This window comes from Leiobunum rupestre, chromosome 10 (assembly GCF_980474605.1).
Source record: "Leiobunum rupestre chromosome 10, qqLeiRupe1.1.hap1, whole genome shotgun sequence".
Classification (NCBI taxonomy): Eukaryota; Metazoa; Arthropoda; class Arachnida; order Opiliones; family Sclerosomatidae; genus Leiobunum; species Leiobunum rupestre.
Genome location: NC_143393.1, coordinates 40645557 through 40671556, shown reverse-complemented (window position 1 = coordinate 40671556; position 26000 = coordinate 40645557). Strand labels below are relative to the sequence as shown.

The 26000-nt window shown below is 36.3% G+C and overlaps 1 protein-coding gene across 5 annotated transcripts; it reads left to right on the top strand.

Moving 5' to 3' along the window:
• The first annotated feature begins 1097 nt into the window (after window positions 1–1097).
• Window positions 1098–22503, top strand: LOC149925859 (mutS protein homolog 4-like). 5 transcript variants are annotated; one of them, XM_090160549.1, is made up of 13 exons: window positions 1148–1170; window positions 1660–1990; window positions 2052–2209; window positions 5628–5752; window positions 5813–5907; window positions 8027–8074; window positions 9276–9443; window positions 12612–12684; window positions 13857–13921; window positions 13983–14053; window positions 17081–17196; window positions 20304–20392; window positions 22245–22503. In XM_090160549.1, the coding sequence occupies exons 3-13, from the start codon at window positions 2160–2162 to the stop codon at window positions 22443–22445; spliced, it is 1101 nt and encodes a 366-aa protein (XP_090016675.1). In that variant the 5' UTR covers window positions 1148–1170; window positions 1660–1990; window positions 2052–2159; the 3' UTR covers window positions 22446–22503. The 5 variants fall into 5 exon arrangements, with proteins under 5 accessions (XP_090016676.1, XP_090016675.1, XP_090016678.1 ...); XM_090160548.1 differs by lacking the exon at window positions 1148–1170 and having other exon boundaries at window positions 1540–1990; XM_090160550.1 differs by lacking the exons at window positions 1660–1990; window positions 2052–2209 and having other exon boundaries at window positions 1098–1166.
• Window positions 22504–26000: the final 3497 nt, after the last annotated feature.

Here is a 26000-nt window from a genome sequence, read left to right as displayed (position 1 = left end):
TTTGTACGTTTTCGGTGACGCTCTACAATATATTATTATTTCTATTTTCTATTTAGCTTCAATTTTGGTAGAAAGTGTGCCCCGGCACGTATAATGTACAGTACAAATTGCAACTTTCTAGAAAACAATCACTTTTTCGAGTAAAAAACTTCCTGTATATTTATTTAATTTTCACTACCCCATTTCACTTCCCCACGAGTCAGTGACCCTTATGAAAAATAGATATGAGGGGTCGGGGGTCACAAGGACCCCCGTCAAAAATACCACTATTTGTAAGTCTGGTGAAAACATACGAGCCTTCGCTAAAGTATGCGAAGGTAGGGTTTAGAATCTCTTAGGTACCGAAATGGGCGCTTTTTAGAAGCTCGTAAGAGTTGATGCAGATTGCCGACGCGCTTTTGATAGGGTTTCCTTGCGTTTTTCGTTATAAATTATTTATCTCAACTTGAAAATGGATGGCAGCCCAGTTTTCCAACGACTAGGGCTGCCATGAATCTTTCTTTCCAATGATTTAGTTCTAACGAACATCGTGACGACACTGAGATGAAATCCTATTGAAAATCAATGGGATCTCATCTGGGTGACGTCAACAACAGACGAATTTTGGAGGCAATCCAAAAATTCTTTCAAACCGTTTCTCGATCGAGACCCCGTTGGGTTTGGATTACATTTTTCGTTGTAAATTATTTAGATCACCTTGAAAATGTATAGCAACCCTGTTTCCCAAAGACGGTGTAGTGCATGCACGATTTTTAAAAACCTTGATGGATGGTATCATGGTTGATGGAAAACAGGGTTGCCATATATTTTGGATGTGAAATAAATAAAAGAGAAGGAAAACTGCAAGGCAACCCGGTTAAAATCGCGTCTGCTTCACCATGTCCACTTACAAGTTTCTATATACCGTCGCTTGAGAGAAATAGCAATAAAGATAATTTATTCTTGCTACAGCCTACAATCTTCTACGTTTTCTAGCGTGAGTTTAGCCTATCTCGAGACAAAACTATGTACATTGTAACCGTGAGTTTCCTTATAGATGAAATTCAATTGTAAGTAATTACGTATGTCGGTAAACCGTTAACAAAGTCATCTAACAATGTTGTCGAACAATGCATTGTAGACAGGGCGAATGAGTCTATGGAGGAAATCTACATGATGGCTGGCGCGTAAGTAGTGAATATTATGTGCCGATAAAATAACAAATATTGCGTAAGATCAAAAATATGAAATTCAGGATTTTTTTTCCAAATTTAAATTTATTTATTGCTGTTTATTACCAAAGATAATATATAAACCTCGTACCCTAGATTCTAAATAACTGCCTAGCGCAGGGTTAGACATAAGGCACTAGTCACGGCATTTGACTACTAAAATAAATTTACCTAAATATTCATAAATTTGGCGTATCATCAATCCTATTTTATTTAAAAACATTGATAAGAAACTCCTATTTTAATTCTGACGGGTAAAGCAAAATGTTGACTGTCCTTCTTGTTTTTATATCCCCATTTTCACCCCCACTAATCAGTGACTACTAAATTAAATTAAGTAGTCAGGCTGACTACTAAAAAATGTATCCTTATGTCCAACCCTGGTAGCTATATACTCAATAGCGTTAACCCACTTCCTGCCTGAACTCCGAAAAAATTAGCTCCATAGTTACCATGGTAATTAACCAACTGTAGATAAGACCACCATGGATTAATTAACTAAGGGATGTTCCACGAGCTCAAAAATATCGAAGTTGCCTGTTCCGAACGCCACCTATCAGCGAAAATTACCAATAGCGGAAATTTAATTTTTACCGATACAAACAAACACACGCGGACGGGCGGTTGCAGTGGGTTTTTCAAGCATATCCCAAACGTGACAAAGTGAAGACGCGGAAATTTCTTTGTTATTTTTATGATGTCGTATTTTTCGGATTTAACATATAAAACTTTGTTTAACAACGAACCAAATAAAGATGACGAATTTAGAATAACTTCAGGTATGTTTTTATATACATGATTATATTTGTTATTCGTATCACTAATTTCTTATTGTTTCAGGTGATGATGAATTAATCCATGATATAAGTGACATTGATTTAGTTAATTAATCCATGAGACCACGGTCAACTTTGATGATGCGCTGTTGCGCGAACAGAACGTCAATCAATGCTGGACCGACGGAGGCCGATTTTTCGGAAGTCACGTGCCGGAAGTGGGTAAATGCTTCGTTATAAAACCATCTATCTGAAAGCTCTCAGAATTTAGGGTACGGATTTCTATATTTTCTTTGCTATGACAAAAGGGATTTTAAGCGCAGCCACTGATTAGATGGCGCCACTAAGTACTATATAGCGTAAGTTTATGACCCGGTACGAGGGGGTTTAAGTTATTTCCACCAATGCATAATGGGAAAGTGGGTGAAAGGTTATTACCCTTTCCCCGTCGTTTCTATTGGATAATGAAAAAGAGCGACCTTTAACCCGCTTTCCCATTTGTGGAAATAGCTTAAGCCCCCTAGTACTTAGTGGCGCCATCTAATCGGTGGCTGCTCCGAAGGGCAGTTCACCCTTGATAGATTAAATCATGATTAAGATGATTAAATGGATTAAATCACGATTAAATCGAGTTAGTGATTAAGCCGATTAAATCACGATTAAGCTTACAAGATTAAAAAGATTTAATCAAGATTAAAAAGATTTAATCAAGATTAAAAAGATTAAATCTAGATTATAAAGATTAAATCTAGATTTTAAAGATTAAATCTAGATTAAAAAGTTTAAATCTAGATTATAAAGATTAAATCTAGATTAAAAGATAAAATCGCGATTAACACTATTTAATAATCCGATTAAGTATGCAACCGAAAGAGGGGTGATCTGCCCGTAGGGCTCTTTATTTTGGAAAATGCGGATCAGTATTAAAGCTATGTGAATTACACAATTATAGCTAAGAGCAACAAACACAGCACGGTCAGAAACCCACACAAGGAGAACGCAACCCGTCAAAAGTCGTGCATTTTCTCGCGTACATTTTTCATTGTTTAGACGCTTTAGCGCCTGCAGCAGTCGGAAGGGGAAAATTCGGAAATTGTCTTCCCCCGCCCGTAAAACGTTCAGCGAAAAGGCTCGTCCAATGAAATTTGTACACTGCGTTAGCGTGTTTAAAGGCTCCGTTCTCCTCGAGTTTGTTGCTCCTAGATTATAGTGATTTTTAAAACTATTACACCAGGAAATATGGCTTATACACACGTTAATACCCGTATACCATAAGTCTATTATATTTTTCAATATGTATGTCTGTTTCTGGGAAATATTTGAATCTGTTCCATTGCGCCGAATCCCATTCGACCGAAAAAACCGCACTTTGGCGGATTTAGGATTAGGTCTAATGGGATTGTCCCATTAGACCAAAAAACCCGCACTTCTCCGGGTTTACGATTAGGTCTAATGGGATTTCATAAAAAAATCAAAAGGAGTAGAAATAAAACCATTTTTTTTGCGGTCGCTCAATTGTGAATATTGATTCGGTCAATTTGAAAAATACAAAACCGGCCTTTGGGCTAATTTCATCAAAAAAATTGGCGGAATTCGGTCGAATGGGGATTCGGCGGAATGGGAAGATACCAAATATTTTACTGAGAGCTATTCATGCAGTGACTTTATCACAATAAGGACATCGACCTCTAGCGAACCACATTGATTAACAGGGGCTATTAAAGGGAATATAACCTGCAAAGCAATCTTTATGGAAGACCCCTGTACAGTGGCGCCCAACGTTTTTAAAGCTAAAGGCAAGAGCGGCCAGAGCTGCAAGCGTTGGTGTTCCACACCAAATACCTGAGGTTATATTCCCTTTAACCATTAGGCCGAGTAGGCACGTGCCTAGGACGCCATTTTTCTAGGGGCCCCAAAACTGTGATAAAGCCCCACGGTCGAAGTACATGGGTTGCCCCTACTTAGCTGACCAACCCGTTAGACAATGGCCAGGGGCGGATAATTATTATGTGCCTAAAGGCGCCGAAAGGGTTAATCCGCTCCTGTTGATTAAAGGAAAAGTCCAGGTTTGGTAAAACTTGGGTCTATTTTAAAGATCATGTTTAAATAAACTCCAAAATATCAGTCATAAAATTGTATCTTTTTTTAATGACGAGAAATTAATTTTTAAACGAGCGAAATTTACCCGCGTGCGGTCTGCGGAGGGAAGGCGAAAGAAAATGGCAGCTCGCTTGGCGGTAAATTTCGCTCGTTTAAAAATTAATTTCTCGTCATTAAAAAAAGATACAATTATACGACTAATATTTTTTAGTATACAGTATTTAAACAAGATCTTTCAAATAGACCCAAGTTTTACCCAACCTGGACTTTTCCTTTAATTAAACTCCCTTCGCACATCGAAGTGTTCGGCATTCGTGCAAATCCCGGACAGTCCAGTTAAAAAATGAATTTAGAAATCTGGAAATCAACTTGAAAATCCCGAAATCAGTTCGAAAATCAGTTCAAAAATCTCAAAATCAGTTTCTGATTTACGAAATCACTTTGAGATTGCAAATGTCAGGACCCTGTTAAAGAGTCTGTGTTTTGAATAGCTCGCGTTAAAAATTTGGCATGTGACGAATAGGTAACATACACTTAATTATGCCTATACACGGTGTACTTTTACATTTTACATCGTTAAACTACTACACGCATTAAATTTTCAGCCTTGATTCGCTGTAAGTGTTTGCTTCCGTGATTTGCCGAACTAAGATATATATTGTCATAAGTAACACCAAAAAAATAGCATCGAACCATGTCTTCAAGGTCATTCAATTTTTTTCTTGAGAATCATTAGAGATACAAAGTTGATTTCAATTAGAAACGTGATTTAAGTCACATTTTAGAACTAAATAGCTTTGGGCCCACCTAATTTGACCAATAACAAGTAGAGGAAAAAACCGGTAGGTCATCATAAAAATAATGTACCAGTGACCAGGTTGAATGGCTAATAACTCTAAAAGTACTCATGCAAGACAAAAGTGAGTGAATTGAAATTTTAAGTCTAAAGGTGTTCAATTTGATGCAAAAACACCACGATGAAAACCTTTCAAATTGGAACCATTTCTTTAAATCCATTGGTTTTCGAGATAATCTTTGAATGACCTTGAACCATGAGTTAAAGGTCATCCAAGTTTGAAAATTCTAAAGACCCCCTACCAGATGAGTATGTCTAGCAAATTTTTATACTCTAGCATGAAAAATTTCTAATTCCCAGCTAAATCAAATTTGGAGTTATTCGCCCTGAATCGTTGTTGGTTAACAGCAGTATCGCTTTAAAATTGTTGTAGATTTATTTTCGGTTTTATATTACAAAGGTCTCGCTAGTTTCGATTGTGTACAAATATTTTAGCCAAGAATACGTTTTTGTTTTAGTTTCGTAATCTTTTGGTCAGAAAATGTTCAAATAATTGAGAATAATTTAGAGTGAATAGTTGCAAAGTTAAAAAAAACCAAAGGATTAAAAACGTTGTTGTTTTTAAAGAAAATAACCACTTGGTTTAAACCAGTGAACCCAGGATATTACGTTACTTATTCTATTACTTTACTTCTGATATTCCGTACATCTAATACTATACACTATTATTTTCCGAATTAAAAGCGTAATAAGCACTTTGCTCTTGGAGATCTGCCAGAACGTCGGCTGTCTGTACAGTTTGTCCGATTGCGTTTCCAACATGGATATGTTATTAGCCTTGGCACACGCTTGCACGTGCGGTCAGTATGGTAAGTGTAGTGTGCGCTGCAAAAACTACCGCTTATCTGGCTAATTAAACCAATTAACAGTCAAACCAGAGTTCACCGACACAATGGCGGTCAAGAATGGTCGACATCCCATTTTGGATAAACTTGACGGGGAGTCCCCAGTTCCGAACGACGTGGTAAGTTCAAGGCCAGACTTAAATTTGCAATTCAAATTGAAACAGTAACGCCATCTGTGTGGGACTTGTGCCAATTTTTTTTCTTGTTAGAATAAAGCTGGCGTACGGGAGTAGCGGAAGGGTGGATTCATGGACGTCACGCGCGAAATTTTCACTTGGGCGTAAAAATATCTAGTTGGATTTGATCGGCGCTAGAAGCGTGTTCCAATCTATTTTCACAAGCGCACCTTGGATTAGTTAATCCAAGAGCGCACACTCCAAGCGCAAAATACAAGCGTTCTTGAAAAAAGAAGCTATTGCAGCGTGAGCGCGAACTTTAAACTATTTATAGCTCAAGCCAAATCTTTTCAAGCTACAAGCGTCCATGAAAACCCGGTGAGGTTTATTTTATCCTGGTGGCATCTGTGTACGTTATAGAGAACTACGATCAAATAGGCACGCAGTTCAATCCGAAGGGCGCACCATTTTACTTTAGGGTGTCCTAATAACGAAGTTTAATACTTTAATCACGGTTTATTATTTTAATCACGATTTATAATTTTAATCACGATTTATAACTGTATTCACAATTTAATAACTTTAATCATGATTTAATCATTTTCCTCAATTATAATTTTTCATAAACTCGAGTCGAGTGTGGCACTTTTCCATTTAATCCATTTTATAATTTTAATCGTGATTTAAACCACTTTATAATTTTAATCGTAATTTAATCCATTTAATAATTTTAATCGTGATTTAATCCATATAAATTTTTAATCGTGATTTAATCCATTTAATAATTTTAATCATGATTTAAACCATTTAATAATTTTAATCAAGATTTAATCCATTTAATAATTTTATAATAATTTACACCATTTAATAATTTAAACCATTTAATAATTTTATAATAATTTAAACCATTTAATAATTTTATAATAACTTAAACCATTAATAATTTTAATCATGATTTAAACCATTTAATAATTTTATAATAACTTAAACCATTTAATAATTTTATATTAACTTAAACCATTTAATAATTTTATATTAACTTAAACCATTTAATAATTTTATAATAACTTAAACCATTTAATAATTTTATATTAACTTAAACCATTTAATAATTTTATATTAACTTAAACCATTTAATAATTTTATAATAATTGTAATCATGATTTAATCCATTTAATTTTTTTATTATAATTTTAATCATGATTTTATCCATTTAATAATTTTATTATAATTTTAATCATGATTTAATCCATTTAATAATTTTAATCATGATGTAATCCATTTAATAATTTTATAATAATTTTAATCATGATGTAATCCATTTAATAATTTTATAATAATTTTAATCATGATGTAATCCATTTAATAATTTTATAATAAATTTAATCATGATGTAATCCATTTAATAATTTTATAATAATTTAAACCATTTAATAATTTTAATCATGATGTAATCCATTTAATAATTTTATAATAATTTAAACCATTTAATAATTTTAATCATGATTTAATCCATTTAATAATTTTAAATCATGTTTTGTTTTCATTTTTTTGAGGGTGCCCTAATAATCATAATTTTAATTGATCTCCAACCACGAAGGCTGGGCTGCAACATTCTGGTAGCCACTCGTTAAACCAATCTCCCCACCGCTTCGCTATTCCTGTATGCCGACTTTTTACGTACAAGTGAGAAAATCTACCATTAATGAAATCGTTGAATTCGGTTTATTGAAGTTGCACGGACTAAATTTTAATGTGAAATCTAACTTTTCCAAAATTAATTTTAGACGTTTCTCGAGAGGGTCTTAGGTTAACCGGTCTAGTCAGGAATCCATACCTCTGCTTGGAATACTTATACTGCCGTATGGCGTATGGTAAGATCACTCTGACGGCTTTGGCCCCGCCTACGAGAGAGATAATCCCCTCTGCGCGCTTCCCTCTCACGTTGTTGTTTGTTAAGTTAACAAAGTGACGTCAAAAAAACCATCAACCACATCGAGATGAAAATCTGCCGCGATAAGCATTCCAAGTAGAGGTATGGATTCCTGGTCTAGTATATAGACTCGTGTGTTCTCAGTTATCTATATACATTCATAAAATTAATCTTTCAATCCACCCGCAGTTTCTGAATGAAGACAATAACATGGTGATCATAACGGGACCGAACATGGTAAGTACTTAAAGCGAGTAACGGCTCTATTTTAGTACCTGGATGCGACGATAGATGTCGTTTTCAGCAGCTCCTCCGTATTAGGTCCGAGTGGTTGAGAAAGGGTCGCAATAACTGGTGGCTTTACCGGCGGAGTCGGGGTCCGGCTCTTGTAACCCATGAGGGCGGTGGCTCACTGGGAGATGTTAGCTGTGATCAAATGGTCTCCACCTCCGACTTCGGCTCAGGCTAACGGAGAGGGGCCAGGCGTCTTGTCGCCTTGGCGGATTTGGTAGCTTGCTGTGGGGCGGCGGGTCTCCGTGTGAGGCGCTGTGGTCCTGTTTCCGGTGCCACCTGTACCTAGTTACACTGGGTCGCAGTGTGCCCGTCGTTTCCCTTTAATAGCCATTTCTGAAGGGCTTTGGCACCTTCCCTACGTAGGCTGGTCGCCCCATTGTTGCACCTTCTGCTGGTTGAGCGGCGAAGGTGTGACCATCAGCGGTAGGGTTCTTGCTGCCTTGGCTGTTCTGTCACCTGTCCGGGCTGTGGACGCTGGCGTAGGACATAATGATCAAGACCTCCGGTGGTATAGACTCTGTTTCCGGTACACCGGGCTATAAATCTGACACATGTAGCTTACGAAAGGGGACTAAATCACTGCTGTTTATTTAACAACGGGGCAGCCATCCTAGTATCTCGAGTTTAACACTTTCACCGTCTAATAACCGAGGCTTAGCGTCTAATTTAAATCGTTAATTATAATAAACATTTTCGATTAAATAAAAATAACTTCAAATTTTAAAAAGTACACACCTGCATTATGTTTTATCAACAGAGATTGTAGTAGATTGAGTATTTGTTAAAGAGTTACCAGGTATTGTATTCGCCGGTTAAAAACCGATTAAATAGTTATTCGGTTTACTCGGTCTTTTACTGGAAGTTGGCTCGCTGCTAGACATATGTGCTATGCAAGCAGCCAACTCCTAGTGAAAGACAGAGTAAACCGAATAACTATGTAGTCGGCCTTAAACTTTTCGTCGTGTGATAAAATAAAATATATCGCGTGACGGCAAGGATAGGGGGCGACACTTGACTGGGCCTTTTTGGTGTAATACGGAAAAGCCGCCACTCGCTTTAAAAGGAGAGAAAGGAATGCAGATTTGTGCATTGGACATTACACGCATTTTTTCTCCTTGTCGGATGTGATGGTGGCGTGCTACAGGGAGGAAAATCGACTTATTTGAGGCAAGTGGCGCTGCTGCAAGTGATGGCTCAAGCGGGCTCGTTCGTCCCCGCCGACTACGCCTCTTTCCGCGTCAGCGACCACCTCTTCTCCCGAATCGGCACCAACGACGACGTCGAAGCCAACGCCTCTACTTTTCAGCTCGAGGCAAGTAGCGACACCGCCACAGATCTGTTATAAAAGGAAGGGTTCAGTCATTGGGTTGAGAATAATATAGAGCCCCATACCGAATTATCTCCATAGTGGCATCTAGGAGCAACAAACTCCAGGAGAACGCAGCTAGCCTTTAAACACGCTAAGGCAATGCTGTGTACAAATTTCATTGGACGATACTTTTAGCTAAACGTTTCACGGGCGGGGGGAAGACAATTTCCGAATTGTCCCCTTCCGACGGCAGCAGGCGCTAAAGCGTCTAACCAATGATAAACTGTACTCAAGAAAATGCACGACTTTTAACGGGTTGCGTTCTCCTTGTGTGTGGTGCTGTGTTTGTTGCTCCAAGGTTTCAACGGGACTGAAAATCAAGGAACTTGATCACTTACCTTCTACAATGCATTCTCGTCTCGCGCCAGACTGCGCGCGCATGCAAGTCCACGAGACATTAATGCCCTGTGAAAGGCAGTTTAATATTGTCGACAGAAGGCTCCAGGCGTACTTTGATAAAGTTCCTTGATTTTCATTCCCGTTGCCACTAATGCTAAGCTTAAAGCCTATCGAGAAAATCCGGTCGAAGTTTTTGACGGGTTGAGTTTAATTTTATAATTTTTTCGGGCCGGTCGGCCTTTTATTAAACGGGTCGGGTCGGGTTGGGTTAATAATAATAATAATAATAATAATCAGCTAGGCTAATACCCAAGACACCACCTTAGGCCTAAGTCATCAAGCGACTTTTGAAGCCCTTAATTCAGGTGGCCGGGTTATAATGCGTAGGAGGGTGGTGGCAAGCCCTGCATGCGCTTTTTACATAAAACTGACGAGATCAGGTCAGGCTTTTTATATATTAGTGATCTCTGCATACAGAAAGCGAATCATTATCACGTGTTAATCATACTCTTGGCACGTTCACTAATTTTTAACCGTTTGTCAAAGAGCTCCAAGCGCCATCTACTGACAAAATTTGAATCTGGGAGGACACTCTAGCATATAGTACAAGCGTAATTAGCGTATACTATAAACATAAAAAGTGCGAGTTTCAATTTTATCGGGCCTGTTCGGGTCGGGTTTCAACTTTGGCGGCCCGGTTTCAATTTTGTCTCGTTGGTTTTCATTAGGATCGTTTGGGATTTAAGGGGGTACAAATATCGTTTTTGCGCCCCATTGATAGGCTTTTGGCACCTTTTTTGAAACAATTTGGCACCCGTTCTAATTTGAAGATGGGTACCCCAATTGGCACCCGTTCTAATTTGAAGAGGGGTACCCCAATTGGCACCCGTTCTAATTTGAAGAGGGGTACCCCCTTACCCCCCTCCCCCCGTTCATACGCCAGTAGGTGGTTTCTTTTCTCCTGTTCAGTTACTAAAATAGTACTCTTTTTACCCTAAAACGTTTTGTTCGCCTGTTCCGGGGATGAGAATTACTCCGCTGTTGTTGGCTTTTAGGGGGTAAAGTCTTCTCTTTAATTCGTACCGAGCTTACTTGAAGTTGAAGATTTGGCGTAAACTGGGGGAAAACTCCTATCATCATACTATACCGCATGGCAGATTTTGCAAAGTGTGAAATCGAGATTTTCCCAACAATGTATTAGTAGAATTATAATTTAAACTTCCAATTTAACACGCTGCCAAATCTGCAATCCGGTATAGTATGATGATAGGAGTTTCCCCCAGTTTACGCAGTGAGTTGTTTAGCAGAATCTTTATCTAACGAATCATCTTGGCGTTTACGAATTTGGCATACGGTAAAAGGAATAGAGGCTCCTACGGACTTTTAACCCTAAAAGTCAATTAACAACACATTGAACATCCTACTTTATAATTCCTTTAATTATTTTGTTGAATTAATTATTTAATAAAATAATAAAACTTTTAATAAAATAATAAAACTTTTAATAAAATAATAAAACTTGATAAATTAATAAAATTTTAATTAAATAATAAATTTTTTGATTACATAATTAAATAATAAATTTTTATTTAAATAATAATTTTTTAATTAAATAATAAATTTTTAATTAAATAATACATTTTTTTAATAAAAAAATTTAATTATTTTTTAATTAAATAATTAAATAATTAAATATTTTTTAATTAAATAATTAAATATTTTTTAATTAAATAATTAAATATTTTTTAATTAAAATAATTAAATATTTTTTAATTAAATAATTAAATATTTTTTAATTAAATAATTAAATATTTTTAATTAAATAATTTAATATTTTTTAATTAAATTATTAAAAATGTAATTATTTAATTAATAGTGTAATTATTTAATTAATAGTGTAATTATTTAATTAATAATGTAATTATTTAATTAATGTAATTATTTAATTAATAATGTAATTATTTAATTAATAATGTAATTATTTAATTAATGTAATTATTTAATTAATGTAATTATTTAATTAATAATGTAATTATTTAATTAATTTAATTATTTAATTAAAAGTGTAATTATTTAATTAATGTAATTATTTAATTAAAAGTGTAATTATTTAATTGTAAATGTAATTATTTAATTTTAAATGGAATTATTTAATTTTAAATGGAATTATTTAATTTTAAATGGAATTATTTAATTTTAAATGGAATTATTTAATTTTAAATGGAATTATTTAATTTTAAATGGAATTATTTAATTTTAAATGGAATTATTTAATTTTAAATGGAATTATTTAATTTTAAATGTAATTATATAATCAAAATGTAATTATTTAAATAAAATGTTATTATTTAATTAAAGATGTTATTATTTAAATTAAAAATTTATTATTTAATTAAAAATTTTATTATTTAATTAAAAAATTTATTATTTAAATAAAAATTTTATTATATTTAATTAAAAAATTTATTATTTAAATAAAAATTTTATTATATTTAATTAAAAAATTTATTATTTAAATAAAAATTTTATTATATTTAATTAAAAAATTTATTATTTAAATAAAAATTTTATTATATTTAATTAAATATTTTATTATTTAATTATTTAGTTCAAAATTTAATTATAATATTAAATTTTGAATTAAATGATTAAAGGGAATATAACCTCCTAGACCCGAATCAAAAGCTGTTGGATCCCTTTGTTTAGCAGAAATATTAAAGGTTATATTCCCTTTAAACGATATGAAAATATCTAAATAGTGGAAAATTTCAGATCAAAGAAATTAACTACATTCTCCGCAACGTAAATAATAATTCGTTGGTCATCATAGACGAAATGGGTAAAGGTAAAGTTGGCCTTTTTAAGTCAATGATTTAACTACTATTAGGAAAATAGTGGATCAAATTTAATTCCAAATAACATAAAAAATTGTGCAGATTTAAATTTAACTTTGATTAAAATAGAAAATGTGTTATATTTGATACAAATTACATTGAATGAAATTCAACTTAAGCAAAATAATTAGATCCAAACCTAATTGGATTTGCATTGATTCTAATTGGTACAAATTTAGACATTGAATCCAGCTATTTTCTTGGGGTAGGTACATTTGTTCGAATTTCATTCGTCCGAACAGCCGAAATAACAAATGTTTCAATTGTTCGAATTGGACAACTTGTTTGTTTCATTCGTCCGAATCGGTAGCATCACTTGTCCGAATTCTGTCGCTAAATTAGTATTTCTTATTGCTATTTTTTTTTGGTCCGGATTTTTATTATAATGTCTAATCATCATTTTATCCTATTATGTCCATTTTACCTTTGGCCGATATAGTAAGTGGGAATTGCGTTGAATGTTGTGGATATTTTAGGTTAGGTTAGGTTAGGTTCACGTTAATGTTACTATTTTCTTATATTAACAATATTTAAAAAAACAACCAATTCCTAATGTTCGACAAAACGGACAAACGATTATTCGAACCAGGGGCGTAGGAACCGGGAATTTTGCTGGGAGGGTCAACTAATGTTATTGCCCCCTCCAACGTTTTGGTCAGTTGAAATCTTCAAAAGGCTCAAATTCTCATTTTAAAAGCATATAAAGCTTATAGAACCTTAACTGTGTTTAAATTTCAGTCTTTTCCCGCCAATTTACATAGTGGTAAAAAGTACACATGCATTCGGAGAAGCTACACTCCATTAAAAATTGAAAACCATTCTCCAGACCCCTTTCCGTTTCTCTTTGCCCCCTCCAACTTCTAGAACGTTCCTACGCCCCTGATTCGAACAAATGAAATTCGCCAATAAAGTTAACATAAATTGAACGACCAAATCACCAACAAAAGTTGTGATACATTTTTCGGGCAAATGAAATACGTTTTCAGACATACGATCCTGTTTTCCGGCATTCGAACAAATGATGATTCGGACATTTGTACCACCGTTCGGACGAATGAAATTCGAACAAATGTACCCAAATCATTTTCTTAGGGGTAGGCAGATAATCTTTCGCGCATTCTAGGGACGAGTGTGAACGAAGGTACGGCAATCTGTTACACCATTTGCGAATATCTGCAAAGTACAAAAGTAAGTCATAAGCATTTTACATTTAAACTTTTTATAATTAACTAATTAATCCCATACTTAGGCATTCACCTTGGTTGCCACCCACTTTAAAGACGTCTGCCATCTAGACGTCAACTATCCCAATGTATCCAAGTAATTAACAATTAAAAAGTACTAAAAATGTATTTATTTCTAATGTCGGGAGAACCTCAGTAAGCTTAATTCGGGAAGCTCGTCCCCTTAATTCGGGACTAATTTCAGGAAGCTCCTCCCCTTAATTCGGGACTAATTTCAGGAAGCTCCTCCCCTTAATTCGGGACTAATTTCAGGAAGCTCCTCCCCTTAATTCGGGACTAATTTCAGGAAGCTCCTCCCCTTAATTCGGGACTAATTTCAGGAAGCTCTTCCCCTTAATTCGGGAAGCTCGTCCCCTTAATTCGGGACTAATTTCAGGACGCTCCTCCCCTTAATTCGGGAAGCTCGTCCCCTTAATTCGGGAAGCTCGTCCCCTTAATTCGGGACTAATTTCAGGAAGCTCCTCCCCTTATTTCTGGACGAATATCAGGAAGCTCCTCCCCTTATTTCTGGACTAATTTCAGGACGCTCCTCCCCTTAATTCGGGAAGCTCGTCCCCTTAATTCGGGACTAATTTCAGGAAGCTCCTCCCCTTAATTCGGGACTAATTTCAGGAAGCTCCTCCCCTTAATTCGGGACTAATTTCAGGAAGCTCCGCCCCTTAATTCGGGACTAATTTCAGGAAGCTCCTCCCCTTAATTCGGGAAGCTCGTCCCCTTAATTCGGGACTAATTTCAGGAAGCTCCTCCCCTTATTTCTGGACGAATATCAGGAAGCTCCTCCCCTTATTTCTGGACTAATTTCAGGAAGCTCCTCCCCTTTATTCGGGACTAATTTCAGGAAGCTCAACCCCTTAATTCGGGACTAATTTCTGGAAGCTCCTCCCCTTTATTCGGGACTAATTTCGGGAAGCTCCTCCCCTTATTTTGGGACGAATTTCAGGAAGCTCCTCCCCTTATTTTGGGACGAATTTCAGGAAGCTCCTCCCCTTATTTTGGGACGAATTTCAGGAAGCTCCTCCCCTTATTTTGGGACGAATTTCAGGAAGCTCCTACCCTTAATTCGGGACTAATTTCAGGAAGCTCCTCCCCTTAATTCGGGACTAATTTCAGGAAGTTCCTCCCCTTAATTCGGGACTAATTTCAGGAAGTTCCTCCCCTTAATTCGGGAAGCTCGTCCCCTTAATTCGGGACTAATTTCAGGAAGCTCCTCCCCTTATTTCTGGATGAATATCAGGACGCTCCTCCCCTTATTTCTGGACTAATATCAGGAAGCTCCACCCCTTATTTCTGGACTAATTTCGGTAAGCTCCTCCCCTTATTTTGGGACGAATTTCGGGAAGCTCCTCCCCTTATTTTGGGACGAATTTCAGGAAGCTCCTCCCCTTATTTTGGGACGAATTTCAGGAAGCTCCTCCCCTTATTTTGGGACGAATTTCAGGAAGGTCCTCCCCTTAATTCGGGACTAATTTTAGGAAGCTCCTCCCCTTAATTCGGGACTAATTTCAGGAAGCTCCTCCCCTTAATTCGGGACTAATTTTAGGAAGCTCCTCCCCTTAATTCGGGACTAATTTTAGGAAGCTCCTCCCCTTAATTCGGGACTAATTTCAGGAAGATCCTCCCCTTAATTCGGGACTAATTTCAGGAAGCTCCTCCCCTTAATTCGGGACTAATTTCAGGAAGCTCCTCCCCTTAATTCGGGACTAATTTCAGGAAGATCCTCCCCTTAATTCGGGACTAATTTCAGGAAGATCCTCCCCTTAATTCGGGACTAATTTCAGGAAGCTCCTCCCCTTAATTCGGGACTAATTTCAGGAAGCTCCTCCCCTTATTTTGGGACGAATTTCAGGAAGGTCCTCCCCTTAATTCGGGACTAATTTTAGGAAGCTCCTCCCCTTAATTCGGGACTAATTTCAGGAAGCTCCTCCCCTTAATTCGGGACTAATTTTAGGAAGCTCCTCCCCTTAATTCGGGACTAATTTCAGGAAGATCCTCCCCTTAATTCGGGACTAATTTCAGGAAGCTCCTCCCCTTAATTCGGGACTAATTTCAGGAAGCTCCTCCCCTTAATTCGGGACTAATTTCAGGAAGATCCTCCCCTTAATTCGGGACTAATTTCAGGAAGATCCTCCCCTTAATTCGGGACTAATTTCAGGAAGATCCTCCCCTTAATTCGGGACTAATTTCAGGAAGCTCCTCCCCTTAATTCGGGACTAATTTCAGGAAGCTCCTCCCCTTAATTCGGGACTAATTTCAGGAAGCTCCTCCCCTTAATTCGGGACTAATTTCAGGAAGCTCCTCCCCTTAATTCGGGACTAATTTCAGGAAGCTCCTCCCCTTAATTCGGGACTAATTTCAGGAAGCTCCTCCCCTTAATTCGGGACTTATTTCAGGAAGCTCCTCCCCTTAATTCGGGACTTATTTCAGGAAGCTCCTCCCCTTAATTCGGGACTTATTTCAGGAAGCTCCTCCCCTTAATTCGGGACTAATTTCAGGAAACTCCTCCCCTTTATTCGGGACTAATTTCAGGAAGCTCCTCCCCTTAATTCGGGACTAATTTCAGGAAGATCCTCCCCTTAATTCGGGACTAATTTCAGGAAGCTCCTCCCCTTAATTCGGGACTAATTTCAGGAAGCTCCTCCCCTTAATTCGGGACTAATTTCAGGAAGCTCCTCCCCTTAATTCGGGACTAATTTCAGGAAGCTCCTCCCCTTAATTCGGGACTAATTTCAGGAAGCTCTTCCCCTTAATTCGGGACTAATTTCAGGAAGCTCCTCCCCTTAATTCGGGACTAATTTCAGGAAGCTCCTCCCCTTAATTCGGGACTAATTTCAGGAAGCTACTCCCCTTTATTCGGGACTAATTTCAGGAAGCTCCTCCCCTTTATTCGGGACTAATTTCAGGAAAAACTTTGAAAGTCAATCAATTCAGCCCCGTATCTTTTGGTTCCCCAAAACTGACGTTGAAGGGCATGAAGTTGTCCCTTCCCCCTTCTCGTGCTGGGGGTGATTGTGCCATATCATTCTCCCTACAATGTATAAATAAATACATCCTTGCAAGTACTTTAAGGGTGTTTATTACGAATGCTAACGTGGAAACTGGTCAGTTTACATATGCAAGTGCATCGCGACGGTCCAAATTCCCTGAACGAAGACTGGACTAAATCCAATTACCATTTCAGTCACATTCTGCTACCTGGTAGCACCGAAGAAGAGCATTATGGTAAATATTACATTTTTAGTAACTATTGACGTAATTATATATGTAACGTAATTACATAATTAACTTAATTATATAATTAACGTAATTATATATGTAACGTAATTACCTTATTAACTTAATTATATAAGTAACGTAATTACATAATTAACGTAATTACATAATTAACGTAATTACATAATTAACGTAATTACATAATTAACGTAATTACATAATTAACGTAATTACTAAATTAACGTAATTACTAAATTAACGTAATTACATAATTAACGTAATTATATAAGTAACGTAATTACCTAATTAACGTAATTACCTAATTAACGTAATTACCTAATTAACGTAATTATATAAGTAACGTAATTACATAATTAACTTAATTACATAAGTAACGTAATAAATATTGGTATGATATACCTAAGCTAAGATCACATATTTATTTTATTTTCTCTTTTGAATGCATTTCCATTTTCAATTTCCCTTGGTTGATCCGTCAATGACTAGTAAGAGCTCTCTAAGAGTTATCAGTCCACCGCCACGTAATGATTTATATGCTCATTGTCGAAACACTCTAACATTATAGTCCAAGAGCCCATGACAAAATAAGTATGTGATAAGGTACACGATGGGTCAAGGTATTTTTTAAATAGGTTAGTGATTTGTAACAAAGAACTGTTTGACTTACGGGTCAAAGTGGGTGCTTTCCGGAAATACGAACCACGTGACGTCACTTCCGGTGACCTTGAAATTTGATATGACCTGATATTGGTATCATTCGATTGGTCTCAACGTGCTCTTACCAAATATCGCTAAATTAACCTTCAAATCTGAACCAAACGGCGTATAAGACTAAAAAAGTAATTTTGTCTTATACATGTAAATTTGGGAGGGGCTCGAAATTAGTTTTTTAATCTTATACGCCTCTTGGTTTTTACTTGATCGTTAAATCAGCGATATTTGGTAAGAGCACGTTGAGACCAATCGAATGATACCAATATCAGGTCATATCAATTTTCAAGGTCACCGGAAGTGACGTCACGTGGTTGGTATTTCCGGAAAGCACCCACTTTGACCCTTAAGTCAAACAGTTCTTTGTTACAAATCACTAACCTAATTAAAAAATACCTTGACCCATCGTGTACCTTATTACATGCTTATTTTGTCATGGGCTCTTGGACTATTAGAATAAATAGTGTTGGGAGAATAGGAAGTGTCATACTTATGTTTATTATGTTACCTTTGGTCCTATAGCTATGGTAATGCTATTTCGAGTGTCATATTTATTTTAATTATGTTACTTATGAAAACAACAAGAAGGATGACACTTGTGACCTTGTTTTGCATATTTTCTTCGCCACTGTCAAATTAGCATAATGATTAGCAACTCCATAATTAATTAAAATTTAGCTACTTGTGCAAAAATACTGAGTAAAATTAAGAAAACAACGATAGTTAAAAGTGCGCAAAAAATATATTTTTACCTCTCCGAGGGGACTTTGTACCCTAGGAGGGGTTATAGAACCACCGTGTCTGTCTGTGGGTCTGTCTGTCAGGCCTGCGAACGCGTTCGCATTTTCGGGGCAAAGGGTAATCACTGCGTACGCAGTTTCTAAGAATCAGGGAAAAGGTTTTTCCAAAAGCGACCTCTTTTTGTCATTGGGTGTAGTATAATTTTTTAAACGGCCGGGGTTCGAACCCGAGCTCTCTTGCACGACAGGTGAGCGTTCTACCGCAGAACCACGGATACTCTTCCGAGGAGAGGTATATTTTGGCTTGCCAACTTGTTTTGTGTACTTTAACTATCGTTGTGTCTTTTAACTTAATTGATATTTATCTCCATAATCCCGTAAATTTAGTAGTAGTGTTTTTTTTAATATTTTCCCGCCAAATTACTAAGAAAATTTAAGTTCATGTTAACAAACCTGAACATAAATTTAGATTTTATAATAAGATATTTGAAAGAAGGAACTCATGGAATTTAATAAAACTTTTTATTTCTAAAAAGCCAAAGCAAGCAGTCTTCATCAGGCATACTCAAAATTTAGATATTGAAATATTACCTCTAGAAACGATGATTTTTAAAATTACATTTTATTTAAATAAAATGAATCTAGTAAGGTTGTTTAAATTTTAATTTAAATAGGTGGTTTCTATTCGGCTGTTCTGGGATTTGGGAGTAGGGTAAGAAGAGTAACCCTATGACGTCATTTTACTACGATTCTGTGATATTTTGCCACATAAATTTTAAAAGTGTACTCTCCTTACTCCAAGTTTTGAGAAGGAATAGGAAGAGTAGCCCTAATACTCCGGAACAACCGAATAAAAGGTTTCGGGATAAAATGTGTACACTTTTAGTCCGAGAACCAGTGAATAAAAGGTTTCGGGATAAACAGTGTACTCTTTTAGTCCGAAACGGGTGAACAAAACGTTTTAGAGTAAAAAGTGTACACTTTTATTCCGAGAATGGGCGAACAAAACGTTTTAGAGTAAAAAGTGTACACTTTTAGTCCGAGAACGGGCGAACAAAACGTTTTAGAGTAAAATGTGTACACTTTTATTCCGAGAACGGGCGAACAAAACGTTTTAGAGTAAAATGTGTACACTTTTAGTCCGAGAACGGGCGAACAAAACGTTTTAGAGTAAAATGTGTAAACTTTTAGTCCGAGAACGAGCGAACAAAACGTTTTAGAGTAAAAAGTGTACACTTTTATTCCGAGAACGGGTGAACAAAACGTTTTAGAGTAAAAAGTGTACACTTTTATTCCGAGAACGGGCGAACAAAACGTTTTAGAGTAAAATGTGTACACTTTTAGTCCGAGAACGGGCGAACAAAACGTTTTAGAGTAAAAGGTGTACACTTTTAGTCCGAAAACGGGCGAATAAAACGTTTCGGAGTAAACAGTGTACACTTTTAGTCCGAAAACGAGTGAAAAAAACGTTTTGGAGTAAAAGGTGTACACTTTTAGTCCGAAAACGGGCGAATAAAACGTTTCGGAGTAAACAGTCTACACTTTTAGTCCGAAAACGAGTGAAAAAAACGTTTTGGAGTAAAAGGTGTACACTTTTAGTTGGAGAACGGGCGAAAAGTAACCACTTACTAACTCGTTTTACAGGCGTAAAACTAGCGCACATGCTAAATCTGCCCAGCGAAGTTTTGGAGGAAGCCAAAAGAATCATTTGCGAGATCGAAGGCCAAAAACGGGTTTGTATTAATAGAAATAAAATTCTTATTAAAGAGAGACACGCGTGGAAGATGTAATATAAACTTTACTGGGGTGTAAAACGGGCACAATAATACACGGAAGAGGGATTACGGCCAACTTTGATGACGCGCTGTTGCGAACTGCGCGTCATCAAAGTGCACACAAACCAGTTAAACTTCTCCCGAGTTTCTCTACTAAAAGTATAGCTATCTCTAGTAGTAAAGGCTCCCTTGGGACCCGGAACTTATATTTTATCGGGACCCGGGCCCGTTATCGGCGGCCCTGTTTTCATGATTTCCGGAAGGTATGCTCCGCCTACGCGTGTAAATGTATTTCTCTACGTCACTAGCTATAGTTATTGAAGATGGAGAGCGCGCGCTTGAGTCGATCAAGATTTTGGAATTCCAAGTCCGCGTGCGAAACGCGCGTGCCGATAAAGTACCGAAAAGCTTAAAGGCCGAGGTTTTCTTCTGCCTGTCACCCTTTAAATTACTTTCCTTCCAAGCAAATACCCTGGTGTTCTTTCTTACCGCTAGAGCACCATTAGGAAACGCTTTTGCTTTTATTGATAATAATCAGCTATTCTAATACCCAAGGCACCACCTTAGGCCTAAGTCATCAAACGACTTTTAAAGCCATTAATTCAGGTGGCCGGGTTACAATGCGTAGGAAGATGGTGGCAAGCCCTTCATGCGAGGTGAGCCAACAGCTCCCTACACTCCCTATTACCGTTAACCTCAACAAGTTTTTATGGAAAGGGAAAACCGAGGAAATCGGGGAAAAGCCCTTTAATCAGTCGGAGAGAGAACGCTGAAGGAGTGGTTCTTAGATGTCCTTCAGTTCTTCAAGCTGCGAGTCGGAAGTGCTAACCACTCCCCACCCTTGCTATAAAGTAACATTGGCCTTTTTGTTTCGATGTTGCTGTCGCGTCACGGGTGACGTATCGATGACGTTTTACTACGAAAAGCCGTGGACATAAGAGTAAATTCGACCAGGCACCCTGTTTTTAAGCATTAACTGAACTGAACTTCTATTTTGCGTATTTCGTGACGAATGAGCTACGTAGTTCTAAACAAGTGTAGCAAGCGTACTTTATTTTATAGAAATAACTATTATGACGTTCTGGAGCACTGTAGGCAGGGACGTCCTTTGAAAAGGTCCGAATCGGATGAAGTACAAGGAATATCTTTGGAAATTATTTTGTTTTGTCCAAAATCACTAGCAATTATGCAATAACTATTTCGATTAAAAATTAAAACAAAGGACGCGTTTTTGTCCTTTAAGGGGGAAGAATACAGTAAAAGCCTCTTTTTCGTTCAAGCTGAACGTTTCTGTTTTAACAATTACATACTTGAATTATATTTTTCTTATTAGGCTGAACCTTCCTCTAGTGCTTCAAATAATTTTGATAATTCTAATATTAATAGTTAACGAGATATTAGGTCCTAACTAAAGGGTAGTTTGGGCGCTTGCCCAACTTGTTTAGCTCCGGGGGTCCGAATGAAAACGTAATAACTTAATTATTTTTAAATTTAAATTTGTCAAAATTATTTTAGTCACTAAACAAGAGGCTGTTCTACACTTAAATATTAATTTTATAAGTTAAAATACAAAATTAAAAGAGTTCAGCTGGAAATAGCGCGAAAGTAGACAATGGCCACTGTAGTCTTCCCCCTTAAGAAAATGATTTTCCGCAGCTCAAGTTCCGCCGCCTCCTGAAGAACCCTGAAACGACGTCCCTAACTGCGGAGCGCGATGTTTATATATTTAGGCGAACCTACAATTTACGATATTTCTGTCGTGTTTGTTTCTCTTTGAACCGAATGTCGTGTTTCCCTTTTTCGCGAAAAGGAGAAGCGCCTTCTGAGCAGAGAAGAGAAGATTCAAAGGTTAAAGTTCAAAGTGTCGGGCAACGTCAAACAGCTGATGAGGAACGGTATAATGCCCGAAGCCGATCTGAGAACCTACGTGGGCGAGCTTCAAAGGGACTACTCGGAACATCTCCAACAAATTGAACTGGAATATCGCCAAGATAGTCCAATGCAAGAATAAGCTTGATTTGAATATTTGGGAGACGTATTAACTTTGTAAAAAATGGTTGACGCTATTTGGACGTTATTTATTATAATTTATATTTCAACTTACTAATATTTATATTTTAATATATAAACTCTAATATTTTTCTTATCCAAATAAAAATAAAAGTAATTTAAAACACTTTGTGAATTATTTAATTTAACCTCATATCAGAAACTAAAAATAATAATAAGTCATATCAGAAGCTAATCATAATAATAAGTCATATCAGAAGCTAATCATAATAATAAGTCATATCAGAAGCTAATCATAATAATAAGTCATATCAGAAGCTAATCATAATAATAAGTCATATCAGAAGCTAATCATAATAATAAGTCATATCAGAAGCTAATCATAATGATAAGTCACATCAGAAGCTAATCATAATAATAAGTCATATCAGAAGCTAATCATAATAATAAGTCATATCAGAAGCTAATCATAATAATAAGTCATATCAGAAGCTAATCATAATAATAAGTCATATCAGAAGCTAATCATAATGATAAGTCACATCAGAAGCTAATCATAATAATAATAATAATCAGCTAGGCTAATACTCAAGGCACCACCTTAGGCCCAAGTCATCGAGCGACTTATAATGCCTTTAAACAGGTGGAAAGGTTACAATGCGTAGGAGGGTGGTGGCAAGCACTTTATGCCACGCGAGCCAACAGCTCCCTACACCTAGAAGCAACAAACACAAGGTGAACTTAGCTAGCCTTTAAACACGCTAACGCAGGGTTGTGTACAAATTTCATTGGACGAGCCTTTACGCTGAACGTTTTACGGAAAGGGGAAGACAATTTCCGAAGTGTTTCTCCTTCCGACGGCAGCACTCACCAGCAATGAAAAATTTACTTTGTGTGTTTGTTGCTCCTAGCCTACACTAACTATTACTTTTAGCCCAACAAGCTTATAATAGGTGGTTTCTTTTCGCCGGTTCTCGGACTAAAAGTGTACTCTTTTTACTCTAAAACGTCTTATTCGGCTGTTTCGGGAATGATAATTACTCTGCCCCATAAACTATTGGCTTGTTACTCTTTTTACTCTTTCTGAAAAGGAGGTGTAAAGGAGAAAATCGGATTATGTCGTCTGCTAACCAGAATTTATATACTAAAAAGGGCGCGAGCAGCCATTTTTGAAAAACGTTTTGACTCCGACTCAAACTATTCGCCACCTACAGGGAAAAGTCAGGGAATTTAAAAATAGGCCTATAAAGTCAGGGAAAGGTGAGGTAGATCACTTTGTTACAGGAAATCCTAAAAATGTAATCATGATTTAATCATTTTTAATCTTTGTACAGTCAAAGATACAGATTTAATTTTAATCTAATCTAATCATGATATAATCATACGAGGGTGTCGAAATAATCATTTGAGTGAAAAAATTCAGGGAAAAGTCAGGGAATTCAATTTTCTCTTGACACTTTTTGGAGGTAATTTTACTATAGATCTATGACAAATTCTATTATTATCATTTATTTCCTTGAAAGTTTGGCTAATTTTTTCAACATTGCAATATTCTTTTTACTGAAAATATAATATATAAGTTTATAAACTTCTGATAAAAGTAAATTATAAAATAAAAATGTTTTCCTTAAAGACCGATAATAGGGCGCATTTCTACCCCTCGAAGTTTTGACGAGTGACAGCTTAACTGACATCTATGACAAATTGATTGAAAGCTCTGACAGCTTGGACAATTCTGGATATTGTACAATTCAAAAACATTCTGAGCCGTCGGTCAAGCTGTCCAAGCTGTCACTCAAGAAATCAGTTCAGATATGTTCATAAAAAAGTTTAAGTTTAGAAATGAAATGGATTCCAGTGTTTGATTAAAAAAACCTCAGCCATACGCGGCTTACTGGTTATTTTTACCTTTCCATAAAATGTTCGTTACGATATGAGGGTAAAGGAAAACTGTTTTGCAAGGATGATTTAGATCAACGTTATACATATTACTCCTTGTTTTTACCCTCGCTCGACTCTTGAGCTCGGTATGTCGTTTGCTACCGAGTGTAAGTATTTACAAAACACGCCGGATTAAAATTAATCCAAGTTATATTAATAAATTTGTTATATCAAATGTTTAAAGTATAAAAGTATTTCGTTTACTTAACTAGTCATAAAAGGAGATGATTTAAATTTTAAAATAACGAAAATTTTGGCACGGTTTCGATGACGTTTAATAGTTGATGTTTATGTGAACTAAGGCTTAACATTTCTTTGACAGCCAAAGTAGTGTATCGGGTAAAGATTGTGGTTTATCGTAAAATACTAGCTAATAAATATCTACGTATTAACAATACTTTAACAGAGTTGATATGAGTATTGCAATAATAATTCATCTAATTGGTATCGAAAATAAATTGAAATCAGTTTGAACTCCGAAGTCACTAAGCCTAACTCGAGCTCCGTGAAAAATGTTTGGGGAAATCTTACCGAAAAATGCTAAAAGTACAGCCAACTTTTTGTTTAGGTTTAGCGAAATTGGTGGTTTGTGACGTAGAAAAAACAGGGAAAGCACGTAGAAATATTTTATGGAAAGGCCTATTACCATTACTTAAACCTTTAAAGAACCAATTTCAAAAATTAAAGGTCTAAAACTTAACAAGCTTCATCTTTAAACGGACAACAACGACGCCATTTTGTCAAAATGGAACGTGAACGCTCCAGGAAACTACGAAACTACGCCGGAAATCGACTTCAGCGACGCCAAGTTTGTACACATTGAACTAAAATTTTACTATTCCCGGTATTCACGCGTGCTTTTTAAACCCTGAACAGTGAGTCCCCTTAGATTCTTGGTCCATGACTGCTGCCATGATGTTATACTTCTCAAAATGGAAACGCCCTCAAAATCTGTCTGTAGCGCCATCTGGACAACGCAAAAGTGGGACATTTCCACCATCTGATTGAAGAAAAAAAATGGAAAGATAATTTTATCATTTGCATTAACTTATTTAAGTATTGTAATTTATTATTATAAAAATAATATTAAACACTGTTTAAGTTTACTTTTTCACGCTGGTTACCTCGATTTGTTTACAAAGTCCTTTTATACCTATCACCAGAAGTAAATGAACCGCAGTTATCGAAATAGCGCTCAAAACCTGAGGGCGTTTTCCTTATGAAAATGATGAGGAAATCGAGGCAAATTTACAACCCCGTATTTTATCACGATAAATTGCACTTGTGAATTATGTGTATAGCTATTTCAACGTATAAAAAGTGTTTTCATAACAACAGAAACTTTTTTTCGGCCTAGGAGCGCGCAAAAATTTCAAATTCGAGGTCAAAATGTAACTTCATAAGGAAAACGCCTCCAACATGGAGAGTATAGCAGTCTGATAACTTGGGTCAATTTACTTTTGCCATTGGCGCACCCTAGGGGGGAGCGGGCTCCGAACGAAATAAAAAAAAATTCGTCCATATTTTATGTTTCATTAAAAGTCTTAAAATTTTCTCAACTTACGTCGTTAGTTCATTAGATCAATCCGGGCCCCCTCCATAAAAAAATCCTGGC

Excerpts from the sequence above, each read along its gene's own strand:
- LOC149925859 (XM_090160549.1), top strand. The coding sequence starts at position 2,160 with ATGCTGGACCGACGGAGGCCGATTTTTCGGAAGTCACGTGCCGGAAGT. Across the intron at positions 2,210-5,627 it reads AAGTCACGTGCCGGAAGTGG|CGTAATAAGCACTTTGCTCT; the intron begins GTAAATGCTTCG and ends CCGAATTAAAAG. Across the intron at positions 14,054-17,080 it reads AACTATCCCAATGTATCCAA|TTTACATATGCAAGTGCATC; the intron begins GTAATTAACAAT and ends GAAACTGGTCAG.